Genomic DNA, 18,871 nt, shown 5'->3' on the forward strand with positions numbered 1-18,871 from the left:
AGGTTGCTTCAGTGTGTGTGATATTATACCTGTTTTAGTTATTCCTGTACATGATGATTTTTTGTAATGTGAGACTAATTTTCGAACTTGTCCAAGTTGCCACAATTCCTGCTTATATCATGAAATATTTTTGATTTAAAATATCCATTAAACAGTTAACCAAGTGGTAATATGATGATCGCTGTATATACGTGAATACTGTATTTGCTATCAATCCACTAATATGCTTGAAGAAAAAATGGTATGGTCTTTTCAAGAACAAATATTTTGTGATACAATAGAACTGAATATGTTAATGATCCGGTAGTCTCATTACTAATCTTGTACAAATCTAGAACTTTTCATAATCCATATATCAAAACATTGTGATACTTTTTAAATTGATATGCAGCACTTCACACATGATATATGCCACCCAAAATATTGACAGTCTGACAAATTTCGGTAAGCAGCAGCAGTAACCAATTATCGGACTTGATAAAAAAAAGGGGGTCTTTTTTTTTACCTGCTTAATAAGAACTTGTGCCAATACTAACAAATTAAATACAGCGGAAAATATTGGACCATCTCGGATATCACTGTACGAATATGCAGAGTTATTAAGTTTGGTAAATTATTTCTCTAATGCACAAAAAAAAAAATTGAAAAACCTTATCGTTGTACATAACAAGTAGTCTGTACTTCTTCTTCAAAAGTAAATGTTTACAAGTGTATCTATGTCAAAAGAATATCGACAAAAAGTATGAAACTGTATTCCAGTACGCTCTAACCATAAGCAAGCAATTTACCCTAATTTGTGCAAAAAAAAAAAAAAAAAAAAAATTAAAAGTCAAGCGTTACAAGATTTTAAAATTAAATTTCAAAAGACATCCGCCATATATTAATTTGACAACCAGGGACATTTGGTTAAATTATAAGGTAACACCAATTTATCGTATAGAGAAAAAAAAGGGTTCGTTCTATTTCCGACATTGAAGTGATATTTTTATATAAAATACGGATGGTTTCTACTCAAAAAAATGAATTAAAATCAACAACTCTTTCATTTCAATCATTAATCAGCAATGGTCCAATTCCTCTCATTCGGTCTTTCGTTAATAGCCTCATTAGTTTTGGCTTCCTCCGTCACTGCTGGCCCAACCTGTGTTGTTGCTAAAAGTAGCTCTGACGATTCCATTACCATTGCTAAAGCCTTCAACGATTGTAAAAATGGTGGTACTGTCAACTTCCCCAAAGGCACCACATACAATATGAAGTCTGTCCTCAACATTCAAGGTTTGAAGGGTGTCACTGTCAACTTCCAAGGTCAGATTAATTTGCCTCCTTTCAACAAGAGCTTCAAGGGTGGTAACGCCTATATCTCCATCAAGGGTGATCACATAAACTTCTCTGGTGGTGGTACCATTGTCGGTAACGGTCAAACATGGTGGGATATCAAGGACACCACTGCACCTACTGTTCTTAGAATTGGTGCTACCAACTCTGACTTTGGTCATTTCAACATTCTTAACTCCCCCAGAGCCCATATGGGTATGACTGGCTCCAAAAACGTTGTTCTCCATGATGTTTACTTAAAGACTGTTTCTGCCAACAGCAACTTGCCCAAGAACACCGATGCCTTGGATGTTTCTTCTTCGTCTGACATTATCTTTAAGGATTCCAACTTATTCGTCGGTGATGATTGTACTGCTATTAACGGTGGTGTTACTAACATGACCATCTCCAACGTTCATTGTACCGGTGGTCACGGTTTCAGGTAATTTTTTTTTTGCATACACTCCATTATATTTCACTAAATCTTATCCTTTCTTTCCTTTTCCATAGTGTCGGAAGTCTTGGTAAGGGTGGAGCTACTGAGTACGTCAAGGATGTCACTGTTGTTAACAGTATCTGTACCAACTGTCAAAACGGTTTGAGGTAAATAACTCAAGAATGAACATGTAACGAAGAAAGATGACTGATTGTGCTTATTTCATTTAGAATTAAGACCTGGAGTGGTGGAAAGGGTTCTGTCCAAAATGTTAAGTTTAACAATGTCCAACTTATCAACACTGATAACCCAATTATTGTCACCACACATTACTGTGATAAGAACCAAATGTCTTACTGTCAAAAGAGTGATGGCTCTTCCTTGTCTATCAGTGGTGTTACTGTCAGTGGTATTTCTGGGTATGTATCTTTTTGCAGGTTTAATTTGACATATACTAAAACTATTGTTTATATAAATAGTTCTGCTTCATCTGCCGGCAAGCCTATTGTCAACATCAACTGTTCTTCTGGATCTCACTGTAGTAACTTTTCCATCTCTGGTGTCACTGTCAAGAAGGCTGCCAAAACTCCCAAGAACATCTGTACCTACCTTGATAACTCTGGTAAAATTGGAGTCTGTAGCCAATAAACAGCGTCTTGCTTGACGCATTATAGATAGTCAAATTCGCATACTGTAGAAATAAACTATAATTTACACTCTTATCTTACCATCTTTTCGGTTGTACCTAGTACCAACGAATGCCTTTTTTCTTGCACATAACCAAACTTCAGCATCTACAGCGTGAGTATCAGGATATCTACCTTAGACAAATATTTTGGTTAATTAATTTGAAAAAAAAAAAAAAAAAAAAAAAACTACTACCACCATTAAATGACTTTCGAAATAGAATCCAAAGTCCTGATTACACTTTTTTTCTTCTCTTTGCTTTTGCTTTTGGAAAATTCGTTTGATGAAACTTTGTATAAAAATTTTTCTGATTATCGTGGAGTAGTATTAATCATAAGTTTAATTCATATGCAATTCTATTGACTTATCAAGAACTAAATTACGCGTTTGAAAATTACTCTCTATCAATACATAGAAGACTACTGAAGATAATGGTAGTAATGTGTCCGGCTTAATGTTGTTAAAAAGAAAATAAACTGACTTCAACAAATAATTGTAATCCCTTTTAAAGTATCCTCCCTATTATTAGCATATATTCCTTGCTTATCCAATGCCAACCTGTTTGATTTTACAACTCCATCATTCTTCAGGCAATTTTATTGCAACTGTCGACTTAATTTCTTTACCACTTCAAAAAACAAAACTATCACTCCACAGCAACTCCCCAAAATAGAATAAATTTACATCAGATTTTATTCTGCTGCTTTCTTTTCAACGGTTTTCTTTTTGGGTGGAGGAGGGGCCTTCTTCTTCTTCTTTTTCATTGCTAATGGATTAACGCCTTTCACCTTTCTCTTTTTAGGTGTGGGTTTAGGCTCATGTACTTGTTCCTCCTCATTCGAATAAAGGGCTCTCTTCAATCTTGCAGTCTCCTTGTCCAAAGGCTTTACCTTTTCTATTTCATTCAATTTGACCATTTCTTTTGACTTTTCGGTCATTGGTTCAAGACCAAGACCATTTCCTTTCACGTTGACATAAATAAGAGGCACGCCAGGTATCTTTCTCATGCGATCTTTTAATTTAGGGTTTTGTGTAGCGACGCAGAAATGCTGATGGTTTTCGGCACCCACTAAATCTCTGATGCAGTCGTAACTAGACACTGCCTTCTCTTTATGTGGACAACGACGTGTTTCGAATCGTTTGGCTAAAATGAACGCACTTGTAAAATCATGTCCTCTACCCTTGATATCCTGCAAAATACAATCTGTCACAACTATACATGACATGTCAGCCCATTATAGTTCTTCTGGAGAAATATGTTTTATAATTACCTAAACGCGTCAAGCCTGTCATTAAAACTGGAAGCTCGTCCTTGATGTAAATTTGCTTCTCTAAAGCAGCTTTACAAAAGTCACCGTCCACTATATCAATAAGATTGGTTAATTTTATATTCTTTTCTTGGCTGGTTGTCACATACGCAAAATTTGATAAGGAGGTCTGAAACCAAAACCTACAGAGTAGGCGTGAACAATTTTCTTGTTCGAACGATGTGATTTGGGACTCATTGATTGTTTAGAAAAGAAAAGTTTTTGCTCCTTTCACAGTTAGTTTGTCCATACTTTTTTTTTTTTTGTGACTCTTTAAAAAAAAAAGAGTGCGGGGGTGAAAAATAATACGGACAGGCGCAATATGAGTCCCTTCAAAAACGTCAAGGGGCCTGTTAAAAAACAACTCTCTTTTTAACCTGTATAAAATGTCTAGTTTGTTAAAGCTTGCACGTATCTTACCTGCAGCCACAGTCGGCCGTCACATTTTACCTACTGTTGCAATCACTAAGAGATTTGCTTCCAACTTCCACCAACACAACAATACTGCCCAACCCCAAGAAGATATCCTTCAATACAGAGAGAAACCAGAGTCTTTATCTTATTTCACTGGTAATTTCAAGTATAACGATTTATTGATCGAGCTCGATGCACTCCACAAACGTTTTGTTGATTGGAAACCAACTGATGCTTTAAACGAAACTGCTGACATTCAACAAGATTTGACCGAAGATAAAGTTTATTCTTGGAAGTTACGTGATAAGATGTCAGAATTATTGAGCATTCCCTTGACCACTTCTCAATGGAGAAAGATCACTTCTCAATTGACTGCTCTCGCATCTCTCCCCCACCCTTTACCTCCTTCAGTAACCAGTATTTTGGAACCCTACCAAAGATTTGATAACACACAGAACAACCAAGTTCAATCACGCACTTTGGATGAATTCGGACGTGCTTATGCTGCTGGTCGCAGAAAGGAATCCAGTGCTAGATGTTATCTTGTTGAAGGTGAAGGCAAAATTTTGGTTAATGGTATGGAGTTGAACGAATATTTCCAGAGATCTGTAGATAGAAATGAAGTTACTTTACCACTTGACGTTACTGAACTTAAGGAAAAATATAACGCTTGGGTCGTCGTCAACGGTGGCGGAACCACAGGTAAGTCCGTTCTTGTATCTTTTTTCATCAATTCCTTCTAACCAAATTTTATGCGTCAGGTCAAGCACAAGCTATCAAACTCGGTCTTGGCAAAGCATTATTGATCCACAATGACGAATTAAAGCCTGTCTTACGTAAGGCCGGCTGTATCACACGTGATCCTAGAGTTGTAGAGAGAAAGAAGCCTGGTCTCAGAAAGGCCAGAGCAAGGTACACTTGGGTCAAACGTTAGATTGGCTAGCCAGCTCTTCATTTCATTCATCGCTGTTACAAATAACTTTGTTCTATTTTACTTTTTTTTTAACAATAAACGCCTCTCAACATGAGTTAGACTAGATATACATGTATCAATGAAGCTCACCTTATAAAATTTGATTTTTCCCTTCGAGACAGGATAGCACGATAGATTTAAGTAACATGCTTTGTTTTATTTACCCGAATCATACCACCGAATGCCTTTTAGTCATGTGACAGTAATTCTCCTTCTTTTATGGCAACTAAGCGCAGAAACAGTCAATGTCATCAACTGATCTGTCTCAATTTACCGATTTTTTGAAAACTCTGCCCATTTTTTTTCGAAAAAAATTGCTCGCCTGTGGGAGGTTAAGTTGCCCAGAAAAATAGGGCTAGTTTGACCAGATGTTTGAAGTTAATTTGACCAGCTTTTTGAGAATAAATTAACCGTTTTTTACAAATAAATTGAGCAATTTCTGTTCAAATCAATTATAAAGGTTCTTTATTTAAGCATTTAGGAAAAGAGTTGATAGAATGCTGAATAAAGTTCTGCAAATGCTCGACAGTGTTTATAATACAATAACAATATATAATAAAAGCTTGATATATTTTACTGCACAGTTTAAGATTTTTTAAAAAAAAGGTGAAGGGTTTAAACACAGGATTTAGAAATAACATTGATGAGGGACATCGGTACTAACCAAAATTGTTTAATATGCTTCCTCCAGCTACTCTACAAATATGCGTGGATGTACTTTTTAATATCATAGCTCAAGAAGGAAGCCTAGATCTCTGTTTCCAATTTTAAACAATGCTGACGCCTGTCTCCTTCGGTTTTGGCTGCGAAGCCATTACTCAAGGCTATCTTGAGACTGACGTTGGTTCTCTCGGTTTTGGTCGAGACTGTTCGTCTTCCGTCGGCTCGTCCTTGGCCTTTGGTCAAGCTTTTCCTCCTGGTGACTTTGCGGCTTCCAGTGGTAGCTTGCCTGCGGTTGCTTCCGCAATGGAGGTTGATGATGTTTCTGTCCCTGTTTCTGGGAAATCTGGTGTCTTCGACACTTTTTTTATTATTTATTATATTAAGCATGAAAGTGGTTTAGCACCGTGTTTATTTGTAACATTGAATGTATATGAATATTTGTGGTATTAGATAAAGGTAAAAGGACTGGTACAGCACATGGGACAGGATTATCGACTATTAATCTCCTTTAGCTTTTTTGTTTTTACTGGGTGAGTAATACATATTTAATGGCTCACTTACGGGTACTCTTTCAGGGCTGAGGCATACAGGAGTGGATGGGCGGCTGATCTCAACTGTTTCGTACTCACGCTTCTCTTTGAAGACGCCAAGGGCTAGCTTTTGACATTGATGTAATATACGTTGACGCCATTGATGCAAGTATTTAATGGTAGAGCGGAAATCTTCGAGCTCAATGAGGTGGACAGGCAAATGGATAGAGCTGATTTTATCAACAAGGTGTACATTCTCAAAGAGTTTCATGCCAGCGATATATCCATCGTTACCCCAAAAATCCATATAAATCGATTAAATATCATCTACATTTGTTTTGGCTATCATATCACTTAAAACGGCGCCATTGATACGGATAAATTTCGATTGTTGACATGTTAAGAGTCTCGTCTTAGCGTCTTGTCTCTTAAATTCAATACAGAAGTATTCATTGCGAATACCGTAGCAAGAATTATGAACTAGTACATCTATTCTGCGGCCGAAATCAGAGGTGGGGCGATCATTAGCAGAAGCAGAACGCGAAGTGGCGTCCGAGACAATTTCACCAGATTCTATGGAGACGTTGTTACATTAGGTGGTATAAAATGGACATTTTTACCACCTAATGTTGCGGGTTTTTACCACATAGTCCGCCACTGTGTAATTTTAGTACCCTTTTCATCTTGTTCTTCTGCATTTTGTTCGTCTTCATCTTCGTCTTGTTGGCCTTCGTCTTCATCTTGTTCTCCTTCATCCTCGTATTCATATTGTTCGTCTTCATCTTCGTTTTCATCTTGTTCGCTTTCGTATTCGCCTTCGTCTGGCTCATTAACACATAGTTAAAAGATTAATTTCGTGCAGTCAATTATGTCTCAGTTTTGGTATCGGTTGGGTCAATACCAACCAAACAATTGACATTAATCCGACAAAGTGATTTCTGTCGGGTGGAACAATACCATGCAAAGATTGACAATCGAATTTGCTTAACTTGAATATAGTGGGGGGATGGGTTGACTTTAAATCTTGTAGTAACACATTTTGTGATGTAAGCTGCAAGCAACTATTTAAAGTTATGCAAACATCACGTTCTCCGATGACAATTGTTATTTTTTTTTGTGGAACTTCAAACTTTGTACATTATGCAATTCATCAAATAAACAAACGATGCAAATCGTGGCTAAACAAATAACTTAATTACTGAATGATCTCATGTATCTGAAACTAAAAGCTTAATCTATTATTACTTTTGAGGTCTTTATAAACATTTGTATTTAACGCTTCGGGAATTGTCAGGGTTGATCCTACACTACTCGCACAAAAACACACAAAAACACACACATACACACACATATACACACATATACACACATACACAAAAGGGTAAGGTTTCATAAACGTTACTCGTTGCATATAGCAAATTATTCGATGTATAAGGGAATATTATGAGGAAAGTATATTCTATTTTATTTTATTTTATTATAGAAATAGTAGAAAAACAGCGCTATGTATCTTTTTGTCTAAGTATTTCCCGTATCAGACCTCACAGTAGAGTAAACCAGCGCAATTCGCTACGGCCAAGCATTAGAATTAATTACGCAGAGCAGTCGCGTTGTTCCTGTATTTTTACAGCTTGCATAACCTTTTGAAAAAAATTAGATACGGGTATGCTTAATAAGATATTGTTTTTGTGTACCTACTGTTAAACTGACTTAATGGTCCGGGAATAGAGGTGGTTAAGCTGATATAAAAAACATTTAAAGTGCACCTAAGAAATACGTCCAAATGATAGCCTATAATAGATATGCATGTTTGGATTTCAAAGAACTAAAATAAAGCAATATATGGTTAAAAAATTTGGCATGACAAGTATGGGAGTAAAGCATTACATTTTAGAAAGTTTGAACAAAAAGAAAGAAAAGATATTAAAAAAGCCGAAATAATTGTTTCCTTCTTTTATATTTTCTTCTACACCGGAGGCAACTGATGCTTCGTAATATGCATGAGTGGAATAATACTTAAAAGACTTGATAGTATGTTTGTCAATAAAAATCACGTTAAACCCTAAAAATTGAAAGTCCATTTATACTAGTCAGGTACCAAAGGTCATACACAGTTTCGGTCCCAATTGGAATATCACAAAAAAACATAATATTGAATGAGAGCTCATCTGTGTATATATGATTATTTCACGTTTTTCATCCAGAAATTACTTATTCTAAATATGACTAGACCTACCAACCCCTCTTCAAGATATTCTTCTTTGCCTAACAGAGCAACTAGAAGTCGTAGTAGCTCCGTCTCGTCGGTGACAGACAATATTCAACAAGAAGATATGGTATCTATTGCTCCCATGAATACGTCGCAATTAAGCAGCAGAGATGATTCAGCAACTGTTGGTGCCTTTGTAAAATGTTTTCAGATAACAGGAATTAAAAATGATCTGAACAGTATAAAAAATGAGGTCAAGGAAGCCATCGTTACCGGAGAAATTTTGAGGGCACGACTTGACATGGTGGAAGATAAAATTGACAAAATATTGTCTATTCTTTCCGGTGAAGCTGCTGTTTCTTCAGCTACCCCCGCATTGACTAATGGAAATGTACCTCCTTTCCAAATAGGGGGTGCACTTTACAATAGTTTGTCGGTATGTCACCAAGAATAGAGAACCGTTCATATATCTAATCTACCTTGTAATTATAGGCCTGGATTAAAACGTCCATTGCTAACCAGAAGGTTGGTAATCTGGAGTGGAACCTATCTAAGGCATTTATGACGGTAGAGAACACCCGTATAACTAAAAATATTATCGATTTTGTTGGTGCTCAAATCACATTGTCAACCAAAAAGAACTGGACGGAATCCATTACCTACAACGATCTTCAAAACAAGATCAGAAATGTCTTTCGCCGTAAGCAGGATAACGAAAAGCAATCTCCCGCAGCAAAGCTTTTAAAAAATAAGAAAAGTACAAGAAAGGGAAGAAGAATTTCTGTAAGTTACGAATATGCAAGGCGTTTCCAAGGTTAATATTTAATATAATTGTAGAAATGCAAGCACAGAAAAAACGTGATGGTCAACGAGGAGTATGGCAAAAAAATGAGAGATGCTTATGGTGATGACATAGAGAAGCTCTTGATAGAGCAACTCCAAAGTGACGAGGAAAGCACGGATTCGGAAATAGGGATGACCGAAAAAAACTCACGCTTGCGGGTTATGGTGCCCCATTGGCGCACAAATGAGGTATACAATATGAGTGTATTCCTATTAATAGAATACATACTAAATCAATTCGTCTTTAGGCTCGTCGCGCCTTTCAACATTTCGATGAGTATGATCTCATTTTGAGAAAAAACGCCCAAAAAGAAAAGGAGACAAAGGATACGGGACGTTTCAAGCATGTGGTGATCAAGCCCGAATTTCTAAATCAGGCACCCGACTGGGCCCGAGTTCCTGAATTGTAAATAAACAATTTTTTTCTTCTTTTTTAATCTGCTCCCCCTTTTCCAACAACAATTTTTTACATATTCATAGTGGTTTATTGAAATTAAAAAAGGGCATAGGTGAATTAGCTTAAACATATATTTTTTTTTCTTGAGGAATTATTACAATGCAGCCGTTTTGAATTCGTGGATTACTAGAATTGTCAGAACTACATGCAACCGTGATTGCGTTGTGTATTCTATGTACAGGTAAAATCGAATGAACATTTGTATTTTCATAGCCTTTGCATATTTCCATAGTTTCATTTTCTAAAATGTTGTTACCAGGGTTGACGGGGATAAACCACCGTACGAAAGCGAATGTGTGGGGGGTAACACTGCCGTTAACATTTACGACGTGTTGAAAGAAATATTGTATCTCGCCGTAAAAGCAGGCAACGGACTCCGACGAATGATTGTTTTTAAAGAATGTTTGAATATACGCACCTTTCATCGATCTTGCCATACGGCTTTTGTACATAATATCAGATTGAAATTGTTTGGATATTCTGGCGTCGGCACCAACATAAATTGAAGGAATGTTATTGGAAAGTGAATTACCATGGTTGTTGCATAGATTTGTCGTGGTTAAATGAAAGAGATTGGTGAATGAACGATTTGGGTAGCATAGAGTGTAATATTCAATAAGAAGCATATGGTGTGAAGGATCGAGCGGAGTGGATTTAATTTCATCAAAGTTAGTAGGGATAATATTCGGATGAGAGTATAGCATTTCTGATCCGGTCACCACACCTCCCGAATTGGTATATTCATAGGAAGACAATTTGTAAAAATTAATGCGATCTTGAGGACTGGAGCTTGTGTATAAGGATTGGTTGATAGCGCTGGTGTTGTGGAGAATGTGGGCTTGATCTTTAGAAATGATATTGGTGCTTGTTAATTGTTTAATGAGAGACGAGATATGAATGCTTTCCAAAAAATTTGTCATGTACGAAGTTTGAATTGATCGAAGGTTTCTATTCTCTGTCGACTGCTTTAGGACACCATTCATTCTTTCGAGAGAGAAACAAGAAGTGTTGAATGTACTGCCATAGTATTCAATATTTTCTGACAGGTGGAGGACGTAATGATAGTTAGGTTTGATTGCCTCAGGGCCGAAAAGTACCACATAGTCTTTGCAAAAACAGCGGAAGAGTTCTCGTGCTTCGAATGCCTGGGCTGTAGTAATCGCGGGTTGTACAACAATTCTACAAGCTTGCACAAATTGTAACCAGTTTGCATAATGCTTTTTATGAAATCCATCAACTAATCTATCAGAAACAATCATGTACTTTAAGACATATTCGGAATAGTGCAAGGTCCAGATTTCGAATTCGATGCCCTTCATATAAGAAAAACCTCCTTTTATTTTGGCATGTATAGAGCTGCAACCGTTGGGCGTGATGATACTTGAAGCGAGTGCGGCCATACTGGAACATTTTTACACAAGGTTAGTAATGACATTTGCGTATATATAGTGTCATAAATTTATAATACCTCTGATAGTGTTGTGGTTTAAAAAATCCAAATTCTTCATACTTTGACATAATTGATTTTGCAAGACCCAGCCAAATGCAATGTAAATGATCCTGGGTGGTAGCTTTTACAAGATCAAGGTACCTCAAACTCCTTAAAACGCTATATCTCATACCGTGGGCCCTGTCTTGGCGATGTCTTTCGGCGTTATTATGGCTATTTAACCACTTGTCGGATTGAATGTCATTCAGCTTCTTATTGGCGTTTGCAGGATAATGCACAGCATCAAAGCCGGAATAATCCAAATTAGATGTGTCAGGAAAAACTTTAAACGATCTATCACATCGGAAACATGATCGCGTAGAAGAAAATCCAGTAAATCCGCTCAATTTTCGTTGCATGGGTAAATCGCACAAGATTTGATACAAACAGGCTCTGACAGTAGCACCGTAATCTTGGCCATGTTTTCCAGAGTTGAATGTAGACATTTGAACACCAAAATACAAGGAGCGAAGTTGGTTTGTAACAATGGATAATAGGCGTTGTGTTTGACAAGTGTTGGGTTCATGCGGTCCTTCGATTAATGCAAGCAGTATCGTGTTTTCTTTCTTTATGCGTTCCTCGACTGGTAAATTATTTACTTGCAGATAAAAAGCGACGCAAGAAGCGGAGGTAGTATCATATGGTTGGAATCCATCTATGTTTAACTGGGTTGTAAGTATATCTCGTCTTTACCTTTTTTTTTTTTTTTTTTTTTTTTTTTTTTTTGTATTCTAACCTGCATTCAATGTCAAACATAAAGATCTACTGCTGTTTACAAAAGGGTCGCCACTGGGAGAAAGAATGCTTCTCCACATTTTTCCCTGGGAGCAATGGTACATCATATCAGTTGGGTTTACAGCCTCTTCAAAACTACGCCATTCTTCACACTTCTCCTCGAATCCTTCTCTCAGATACAACTTTTGGATCGAACTTATAAGACAATGGTATACAAACTTTTTGATTGGAGTATCGGAACCGTTTTGAAATAATGGGGTTTGACAAGGTACTTTTTTGAGGATATTGATAAATGTACATATTTGTGGAGGCCCAGGCTGTGTTAACCCGTTGCTTGTAGCATAAAGATAAACTGAATAGCATTTAGGACAAGTTGCGTAGACAGTCATATCTTTGGTAAGATCGATAAATCCAGTTTGAAGCTTGATCGTGGGTAACGATTTTGGAAACTCAAAATTGCTGAATAGCATACGGAACAGATCAAGTAATTTGTGTGTAGCGATGATAGTCAAGAAGTCCATTTGGAATATAAGTACAAAACAACAAATAAACAAGTAAGTGGGATCTTGTGGTATTCTGGGATGATTATTTTGTTGGACTACGATTGTTTCAATAAAGTTGCAAATATTTATTCCGAAATTCAAGCCTACCTTTTTTTATGATAAATTTTTCACCTTGATCATCCAAATCATCTAGCATTTTGAGAACTTCATCGGTCCAATATATCTCACTGCTGCTTTCGACAATAACCTGATTTTCATTATCATCATTTGCATCAATGCTATAGGATTGATCAAAGATAAAGCCTTCTTCATAATCGCGCTCATCATCTTGAAACATTACTCAGCATCATGTTATAAATCATTTTTTTGTATGCATACCTGAAGAGCATTCATCCTGAAAATGGTTATCAACTTGAGTCGAACTGATATTAACATGTGCAAACTCTGCTTCAATAACAGATACGTTCAAACGTGAAAATTCTAAGCTGGTGTCTACTACGGCGTCATCTATTAAAATTTCTGTTAGTATAGATTACAGTTTGTTGTAGGTAAATATCTGATGAGGGTTACACACTTTCTTCTAGTTCATCCAAACTTCTTTTGGAAGCTGCCGCCTTTTGGCATGACTCCTCGTACATTTTTTTTTCGGCATGTCGTGTAGCAGTATTGATTGGAACTGAGCAACCGCCACACTTGTTGCAATGGCAAATCTTGGTCCTTTTTTTTGTAGAAGACATTATGATAGATGATGGAATTTGTACCCGGTTTTTTTACTTTATATACAGGGCAACAAAGACGTGCCCAATATACCAATAGAAAATTTACTGACACATGGTCACACTAAGTCGGATTAGTTGTCAATGCAACTGTTTGAAAGGCTGAGAGTGGTACACAACTCCCATCGCACCTCTTTTTTTTTCATGTATGATGAAACGACAGAAGAAATAATGTCACACGACATTTTTGATGCATCATAACGACGTTTTCGCTTTAAAAATTACTTTCTATGTCCAATCGTATTAGGCATTATTTGTACATTTTATTTAGCTCAAGCAGATATGCTTTATTGTGCAACCTGAAAAATAATCATAGGATACTATTACATATAACATATTCTTTTTATGCTTTAATGCTAATCTTGAAGCAATAAAAACTACTTTTACAGATAAAAAAATGGAGTGTAAATGTATGCTCTATAAAATACACAATATCCATCAGGTATAAAATAATTCAACCAAAGTTTTTTTGTTTGTATTTTTTGTGAGAAACTTTATCTTGGTTTTTTTTTATTATTGCACGTTCTACTTATTGTTCTGTGAGTATATCAAGCTCTGATGAATTGAGCAATGTTCAGATTTTATCTTTAATGATAACTGATATCAAAAATCTTTGGAACATTTCATAAATATTCAACAATGTCGCATCTTTTGGGAAACACATGACATACATTGCTGCATTAATTACGTACTCAAGCAACATAAACCCACCATTTGTTTTTCAGGAGCTGATATAATTGGCTTTGGACGGTGAGTCAAATAAACTTGTCGGTATTGTTCTTTTTAAACAAAAACGATGCTATTCCGGCATATTGGTTATATCACGAATTTGCGTTTTTAACACTGTGTAACCTGTATTACTGAAGGCTGTTTGGCATTATTATCTAATGAATTGATATTTGTTGAATCACGCAAGACTTTGTTTGTCTTAAGGACATATGCAGTGGAAGTCTTGTAAGAGTCTGCTTCAATAATCTGATCTGCAGTTTTCTTTATGTCGTTTGTAACGTTAATTGTAGGGTAAGTGAATCTTTTTTTAATTACTTACTTGGGCACAAATAATGGTGTAGATAACCTTAAAGGCAATCGTGGTTCTCTTGTAAATTCAGAAGCAAAATCAGTGAAATTAATTTTATATTCTGTACTATCTACTCACTTCTTTTGCAGTTACGCCGTTGGACGAGTCTTTCTAACTGTTTTATTATGCTTGTTGCTCCATAGTGTCATCAACTTGAACGTGTTCGCTGAGTTAGTCATAGCGTATAAGTTAATGATAATTCGTTCATTCTTTCCAACCAAATCTTGAAAGTTTGGAGACTTGGTATCTAGCAAATATTTACTGATGATGGCTTCCATATTAAATTGCTCTTAATTAGTGTTTAGAATAAAGATCGAAGCTCGCTCGAACCCAAAAAAAAGTGGCACAAGCTCGAGTACAAAAACTCGGCTCGATCTTCGTTCGAACTGGCGCAAGATTGGTGCAAGCTCGAAAAGTTCGAACACTACTCTTAATCGGAAATGTCTAGACCCCCGTATCTTTTTCAAGCGTATTTTTTTTTATACCACTTACAGGAGTTCTGACCAAAAGACCAGCAGGCCAGTATGTTTGCATCTCTTTAAAATGCAACCCTGCTATCCACAGTTCGTAAGTTCCAAAAACTCAAGAACTCTGCTTAGGAGATCGCCCTTCTATAGCAAAGACTAGTCGCAGCCGCAATATCACAATATATCTTTTTCAATTTAGCTTCTTTTCAATGAAACAAGTGTCACTACTAAACTAACCTTTTTATTTGATCGGTTACTTTCATACGATAAAAGAAGTATGTTAAGGAAAAAGAAAAGGAGAAGAACAAAGTGTGTGAACCAGCTTTATTTATTGATAAACAAGCTTATGTCAGGATGATTTCATTTGTCTATTTTATCATCCATAATGTTTGAGCCTTTACTTAAAATAGAAACACTTGCAAAAACCTCCCAAGCAAGCCAGAGCTTGGTCATTGTCTATCTGCGTTCCAGTAGTAGCTTGTAATGACAGTGAAGCAGATTTTATGGAAAACAGGAATCGTTCATCCCATGAAGTTTAGACGATATGGCATGTAAATCGACGTGTAGACCATCGTGGGATTCTAAAAAATACGTTTGAAAAAAATACGGAGTTCTAGACATTTCCCTCTTAATCTTGCGAAGAGGTGGTACCGAATTAGAAGGAAGGATGGAATTACTTATTCTACACATTTTTCCTTATACTATCATAAGGATGCGCCATTTTAAGCGGTCCTTAAAAGGTGAGCTGAACTTATTCTAACGTAAACAAATTCTATAACTATCAAACAGCTTTCTTTTTTTTAATTAACGAACTTTTGATAAGTTCTTGTATATGTTGAGGATAACATAATGACACACCTAGAGTAGAACTATCGGAGATGATCCAATAAGGACATAATTCCATATAATCACACTGGTGGGAATTAGTTGTTCCACAATTTACCTCTATCAACAACCAAACAATGCTGTGTAACGTGTATCAAGCGAAGAGTCTCTGTTTTGCATGGAGAACAAAATTAAAAATAAACCAAAATTGATACTGTTAGAACTTGGCTACCACTTTATTATGGACGAAAAAAATATAATTAAAAAACGTGTTCTAAAAATGTATTCAAAATGTATTGATGGTCTATGAGAAAAACTATGAATATTTATATAAAGAACTGGGATAGTTCTAAGGGAGAATATTGAGCGCCTTATTGGATCATGATGTAATGATCTGGTGATTGTAAATAATCAACATGTCTTTAAATTTAGCCCTTCCATACTGAGTATATAAATATTAGTCAGAGGGATCAACAGTTATAACATCAACAAATGACAAGAGTAATATTTGTGCTCAGGATCTATTAATATTCTATAGTCCAGGCTAATGTTCGAACTTTTCGAGCTTGCACCGGTCTTGCGCCAGTTCGAACGAAGCTCGAACCGAGTTTTTGTACTCGAGCTTGCGCCACTTTTTTTGGGTTCGAGCGAGCATCGTTCGAAGCTCGCTCGGCTAAAATGTCGATAGCAGTCACTTTAAAGTTAAGGTCCTTGAAAGACTAGTGATGGCATTTCACCTTGATTTTAATCCTTTCTTCCCTTTACCATTTTTTTTTATTTATTTATGCTCTAATATTTCCAACTAAAATGCTTTAGACTTTTATTTAATTGTGCAACCAACAAACACATTTAGCATGGAAAATGATACAGTGTTGCACACTTAACCCAACTAAGCCAAATTTTTACAGCAACCATAGTAACATGACGTAGCAGAATTAATTTAAACTTTCATGCTCACAAATCCAACTGTATTATATTTATAGATGCAGTGTCTTCTTACACTATTTTAGTCAAAGAGGTATATAGACTAGGGAAGTGTATTTGCTTTATAAAGTATTGATGCTGAGATATTAATATTTTAGTGCTAGATGTATGATGTAAGTGTATCTGATGTTATTTTTATTACGGTTCTTATCAAGAAGTAAGTCAGATCATCACATCTCCGACGCCAAGCAATTAGTAATCATGACTCATGGGTTTCGGCCACGTAAGCTGAAATCAACACTAAGACTAATTAAGTAAGCCAAGATATTCTTAAATGCAAACCTATGTTATCTGAAAAGATATAAATACTCCCCCTTTCCATCGCCTTCCCCGTTCCATGTCGATTATCATGTATTGCTTGTATTCCTTCCCCTTCCTTGCATAATCAATTAATATTATTAAATACTTCTTAAACCATTCTCCTCTTGCCTTTGTATAACTGGTAGGTATCTTCTGATATTATTGCTATAATATAATCCTAGCCACGTTCCTGACAGTTTGCATTTAAGAATGTCTTTCTACTTAATTAGTCTTAGTGTTGGTTTCAGCTTACGTGGCCGAAACCCATGATTCATGATTACTAATGGCTTGGCGTCGGAGATACTTGGAAACGAGTCGTGATTACTAATCTCTTGGAAGCGGTGGTTCATTGCATGGATAGCCTTGGAAGGTCCTGAAAGGTTCTGAACACTGATGTTGTTGAATCTCATGCTGAGATTCAACAACATTCTAGTAGTCGGGGATTTATGGTAAGGGGCAAAGTGCAAAGTAAGTGGTTCATGACAGTAACACTCTTTTTTCACTTTAGTTGGTATCAAACAGAAGAATAAAATGGAGCGTCCACTGGCTGAACTTTTAACTCTACAGCTACCACATCGTCATCGACCTGGTACTGACTTGATGTCGAAACACGTCTTATTGGATTCTACTATAGTCAATATAGTTGTTGAAACCTTACTTGGCTCAAATTCAAAAGACCAATACTCACCTTGGCCAACTGAATGGCCAAACCGAACTATTTCAGATATTTTATATCTGCCTAAATCAAGCAACGAAAACTTGGTGATGATTTAATGCTTGGTGGCGGTATTGTTGGGCGGTGGTTAATGTTACCGGTGTTGCTGATGGTTTCCTCCTGTACTGATTGAAGTACAACATACGGTTGATGACGATTTTATTTTGAGGCTTATGGATTACTCCATTTCTGTTTACCGTCAACATAAAAAAGCCCACCCCATCATCATCACCTTTGTTATTTCTTCCATGAAGTACGAAGTTTCAAAAAAAGTCAGACAAAACAAAAAACTGCCTTTTTTGTTACGTTATCCTTGCCACCCTTGGGCACAAGCCTGTTACTTTGTGAGCGAAAGCTCATTGCAATCAAGCTCGAAGTTGCCTCTGACTCCTTTTGTTGCTTCGTCTAACTTTCTTATTGGTCAGCACCCTTCGCTTTTGGCAAACCCTTTTTCGACCGATTCTACCATCCGACTGTGAAGTGGAACACTATTGCTTCTAGCTGTACGTTTAGTCATGAATAAAAGAAGGACAGAAGAGTTGTTTTACCAAGTTTGATATCACTTTGGGTATATGATATGGTGTGATTTTTGGGATGTAAGGTACGGCTTCATGTTTCCTCTCACAATTGTCTATATTCGACTGTATTCAATTGCTTCGCGTGTATTTCAAGAGCAAGTAACTCAAGGTGTCAATCAAGTAAAAGACATCTTACACGTATGCGAAGAAACAGAGAATATTATGACAAAAGCAATATCGGCCTTATCAGAAGAAATACCTGATGAAACGATGTGGAGTAGAACAAAAAGTATTCTTGAAAATGGTAGACTTATTCCTCAATCATACAAGCGAAAGTATGAAGAAATTTTAGATAACTCCACTGACAATAATACCAATACCGATACTGCCAACATTGACAGCAACAGCAACAGCAACAGCAACAGCAACAGCAACAGCAACAGCAACAGCAACAGCAAAAGCAACTCCACCACCAACACCACTGCCATCATAATCACTGATCGTAATTGGGAGTACGTGAAAAAATCACTGTCAAAACTAAATGAAGACGCACCAATTCCTTGGGAGTCCATTTATGATAATGGTCGGTGTGGAAATCGGTGTAGATTTATAAAAATAAAAACAAGAAAATTATCAAACTTGCAAAAA

General features: G+C 36.4%; 7 protein-coding genes across 7 annotated transcripts; 5 read left to right on the top strand and 2 right to left on the bottom strand.

Annotated features, from left to right (window-relative positions):
• Positions 1-1,033: 1,033 nt before the first annotated feature.
• On the top strand, positions 1,034-2,472 carry EV154DRAFT_470087 (pectin lyase fold/virulence factor). The gene is made up of 4 exons (XM_051597843.1): positions 1,034-1,756; positions 1,825-1,917; positions 1,981-2,169; positions 2,230-2,472. Exons 1-4 carry the CDS (start codon positions 1,065-1,067, stop codon positions 2,396-2,398), a joined length of 1,143 nt encoding a protein of 380 aa, XP_051454155.1. The 5' UTR covers positions 1,034-1,064; the 3' UTR covers positions 2,399-2,472.
• Positions 2,473-3,010: 538 nt separating this feature from the next.
• On the bottom strand, positions 3,011-4,033 carry EV154DRAFT_11008 (Fcf1-domain-containing protein). The gene is made up of 3 exons (XM_051593900.1): positions 3,855-4,033; positions 3,709-3,798; positions 3,011-3,650 (listed from the first exon to the last, which is right to left on the bottom strand). Exons 1-3 carry the CDS (start codon positions 3,940-3,942, stop codon positions 3,130-3,132), a joined length of 699 nt encoding a protein of 232 aa, XP_051454156.1. The 5' UTR covers positions 3,943-4,033; the 3' UTR covers positions 3,011-3,129.
• Positions 3,950-5,197, top strand: EV154DRAFT_520187 (ribosomal protein S5 domain 2-type protein). Its single transcript, XM_051602801.1, has 2 exons — positions 3,950-4,860; positions 4,920-5,197. The coding sequence occupies exons 1-2, from the start codon at positions 4,131-4,133 to the stop codon at positions 5,090-5,092; spliced, it is 903 nt and encodes a 300-aa protein (XP_051454157.1). The 5' UTR covers positions 3,950-4,130; the 3' UTR covers positions 5,093-5,197.
• Positions 5,198-5,905: 708 nt separating this feature from the next.
• On the top strand, positions 5,906-6,244 carry EV154DRAFT_567227 (uncharacterized protein; the record flags this gene model as incomplete). The annotated part of the gene is made up of 1 exon (XM_051606001.1): positions 5,906-6,244. The coding sequence occupies one exon, from the start codon at positions 5,906-5,908 to the stop codon at positions 6,242-6,244; it is 339 nt and encodes a 112-aa protein (XP_051454158.1).
• On the bottom strand, positions 6,208-6,855 carry EV154DRAFT_520189 (uncharacterized protein). The gene has a single exon (XM_051602802.1). The coding sequence runs from the start codon at positions 6,629-6,631 to the stop codon at positions 6,293-6,295; it is 339 nt and encodes a 112-aa protein (XP_051454159.1). The 5' UTR covers positions 6,632-6,855; the 3' UTR covers positions 6,208-6,292.
• A 10,960-nt stretch (positions 6,856-17,815) lies between these two features.
• EV154DRAFT_426893 (uncharacterized protein) lies at positions 17,816-18,184 on the top strand (the record flags this gene model as incomplete). Its single annotated transcript, XM_051596328.1, has 1 exon — positions 17,816-18,184. A coding segment is annotated over one exon (369 nt), but the record flags the coding sequence as incomplete, so codon positions are not given.
• A 132-nt stretch (positions 18,185-18,316) lies between these two features.
• Positions 18,317-18,836, top strand: EV154DRAFT_567232 (uncharacterized protein; the record flags this gene model as incomplete). Its single annotated transcript, XM_051606002.1, has 2 exons — positions 18,317-18,735; positions 18,791-18,836. 2 exons carry the CDS (start codon positions 18,317-18,319, stop codon positions 18,834-18,836), a joined length of 465 nt encoding a protein of 154 aa, XP_051454161.1.
• Positions 18,837-18,871: the final 35 nt, after the last annotated feature.

This window comes from Mucor mucedo (genome assembly GCF_025094135.1).
Source record: "Mucor mucedo strain NRRL 3635 chromosome Unknown EV154scaffold_100, whole genome shotgun sequence".
NCBI lineage: Eukaryota > Fungi > Mucoromycota > Mucoromycetes > Mucorales > Mucoraceae > Mucor > Mucor mucedo.

Excerpts from the sequence above, each read along its gene's own strand:
- EV154DRAFT_470087 (XM_051597843.1), top strand. The coding sequence starts at position 1,065 with ATGGTCCAATTCCTCTCATTCGGTCTTTCGTTAATAGCCTCATTAGTT. Across the intron at positions 1,918-1,980 it reads AACTGTCAAAACGGTTTGAG|AATTAAGACCTGGAGTGGTG; the intron begins GTAAATAACTCA and ends TATTTCATTTAG. Across the intron at positions 2,170-2,229 it reads ACTGTCAGTGGTATTTCTGG|TTCTGCTTCATCTGCCGGCA; the intron begins GTATGTATCTTT and ends TTATATAAATAG.
- EV154DRAFT_11008 (XM_051593900.1), bottom strand. The coding sequence starts at position 3,942 with ATGAGTCCCAAATCACATCGTTCGAACAAGAAAATTGTTCACGCCTAC. Across the intron at positions 3,799-3,854 it reads ACCTCCTTATCAAATTTTGC|TGGACGGTGACTTTTGTAAA; the intron begins GTATGTGACAAC and ends TTATTGATATAG. Across the intron at positions 3,651-3,708 it reads GACAGGCTTGACGCGTTTAG|TTGTGACAGATTGTATTTTG; the intron begins GTAATTATAAAA and ends TGTCATGTATAG.
- EV154DRAFT_520187 (XM_051602801.1), top strand. The coding sequence starts at position 4,131 with ATGTCTAGTTTGTTAAAGCTTGCACGTATCTTACCTGCAGCCACAGTC. Across the intron at positions 4,861-4,919 it reads CAACGGTGGCGGAACCACAG|GTCAAGCACAAGCTATCAAA; the intron begins GTAAGTCCGTTC and ends TTTATGCGTCAG.
- EV154DRAFT_520189 (XM_051602802.1), bottom strand. The coding sequence starts at position 6,631 with ATGGATTTTTGGGGTAACGATGGATATATCGCTGGCATGAAACTCTTT.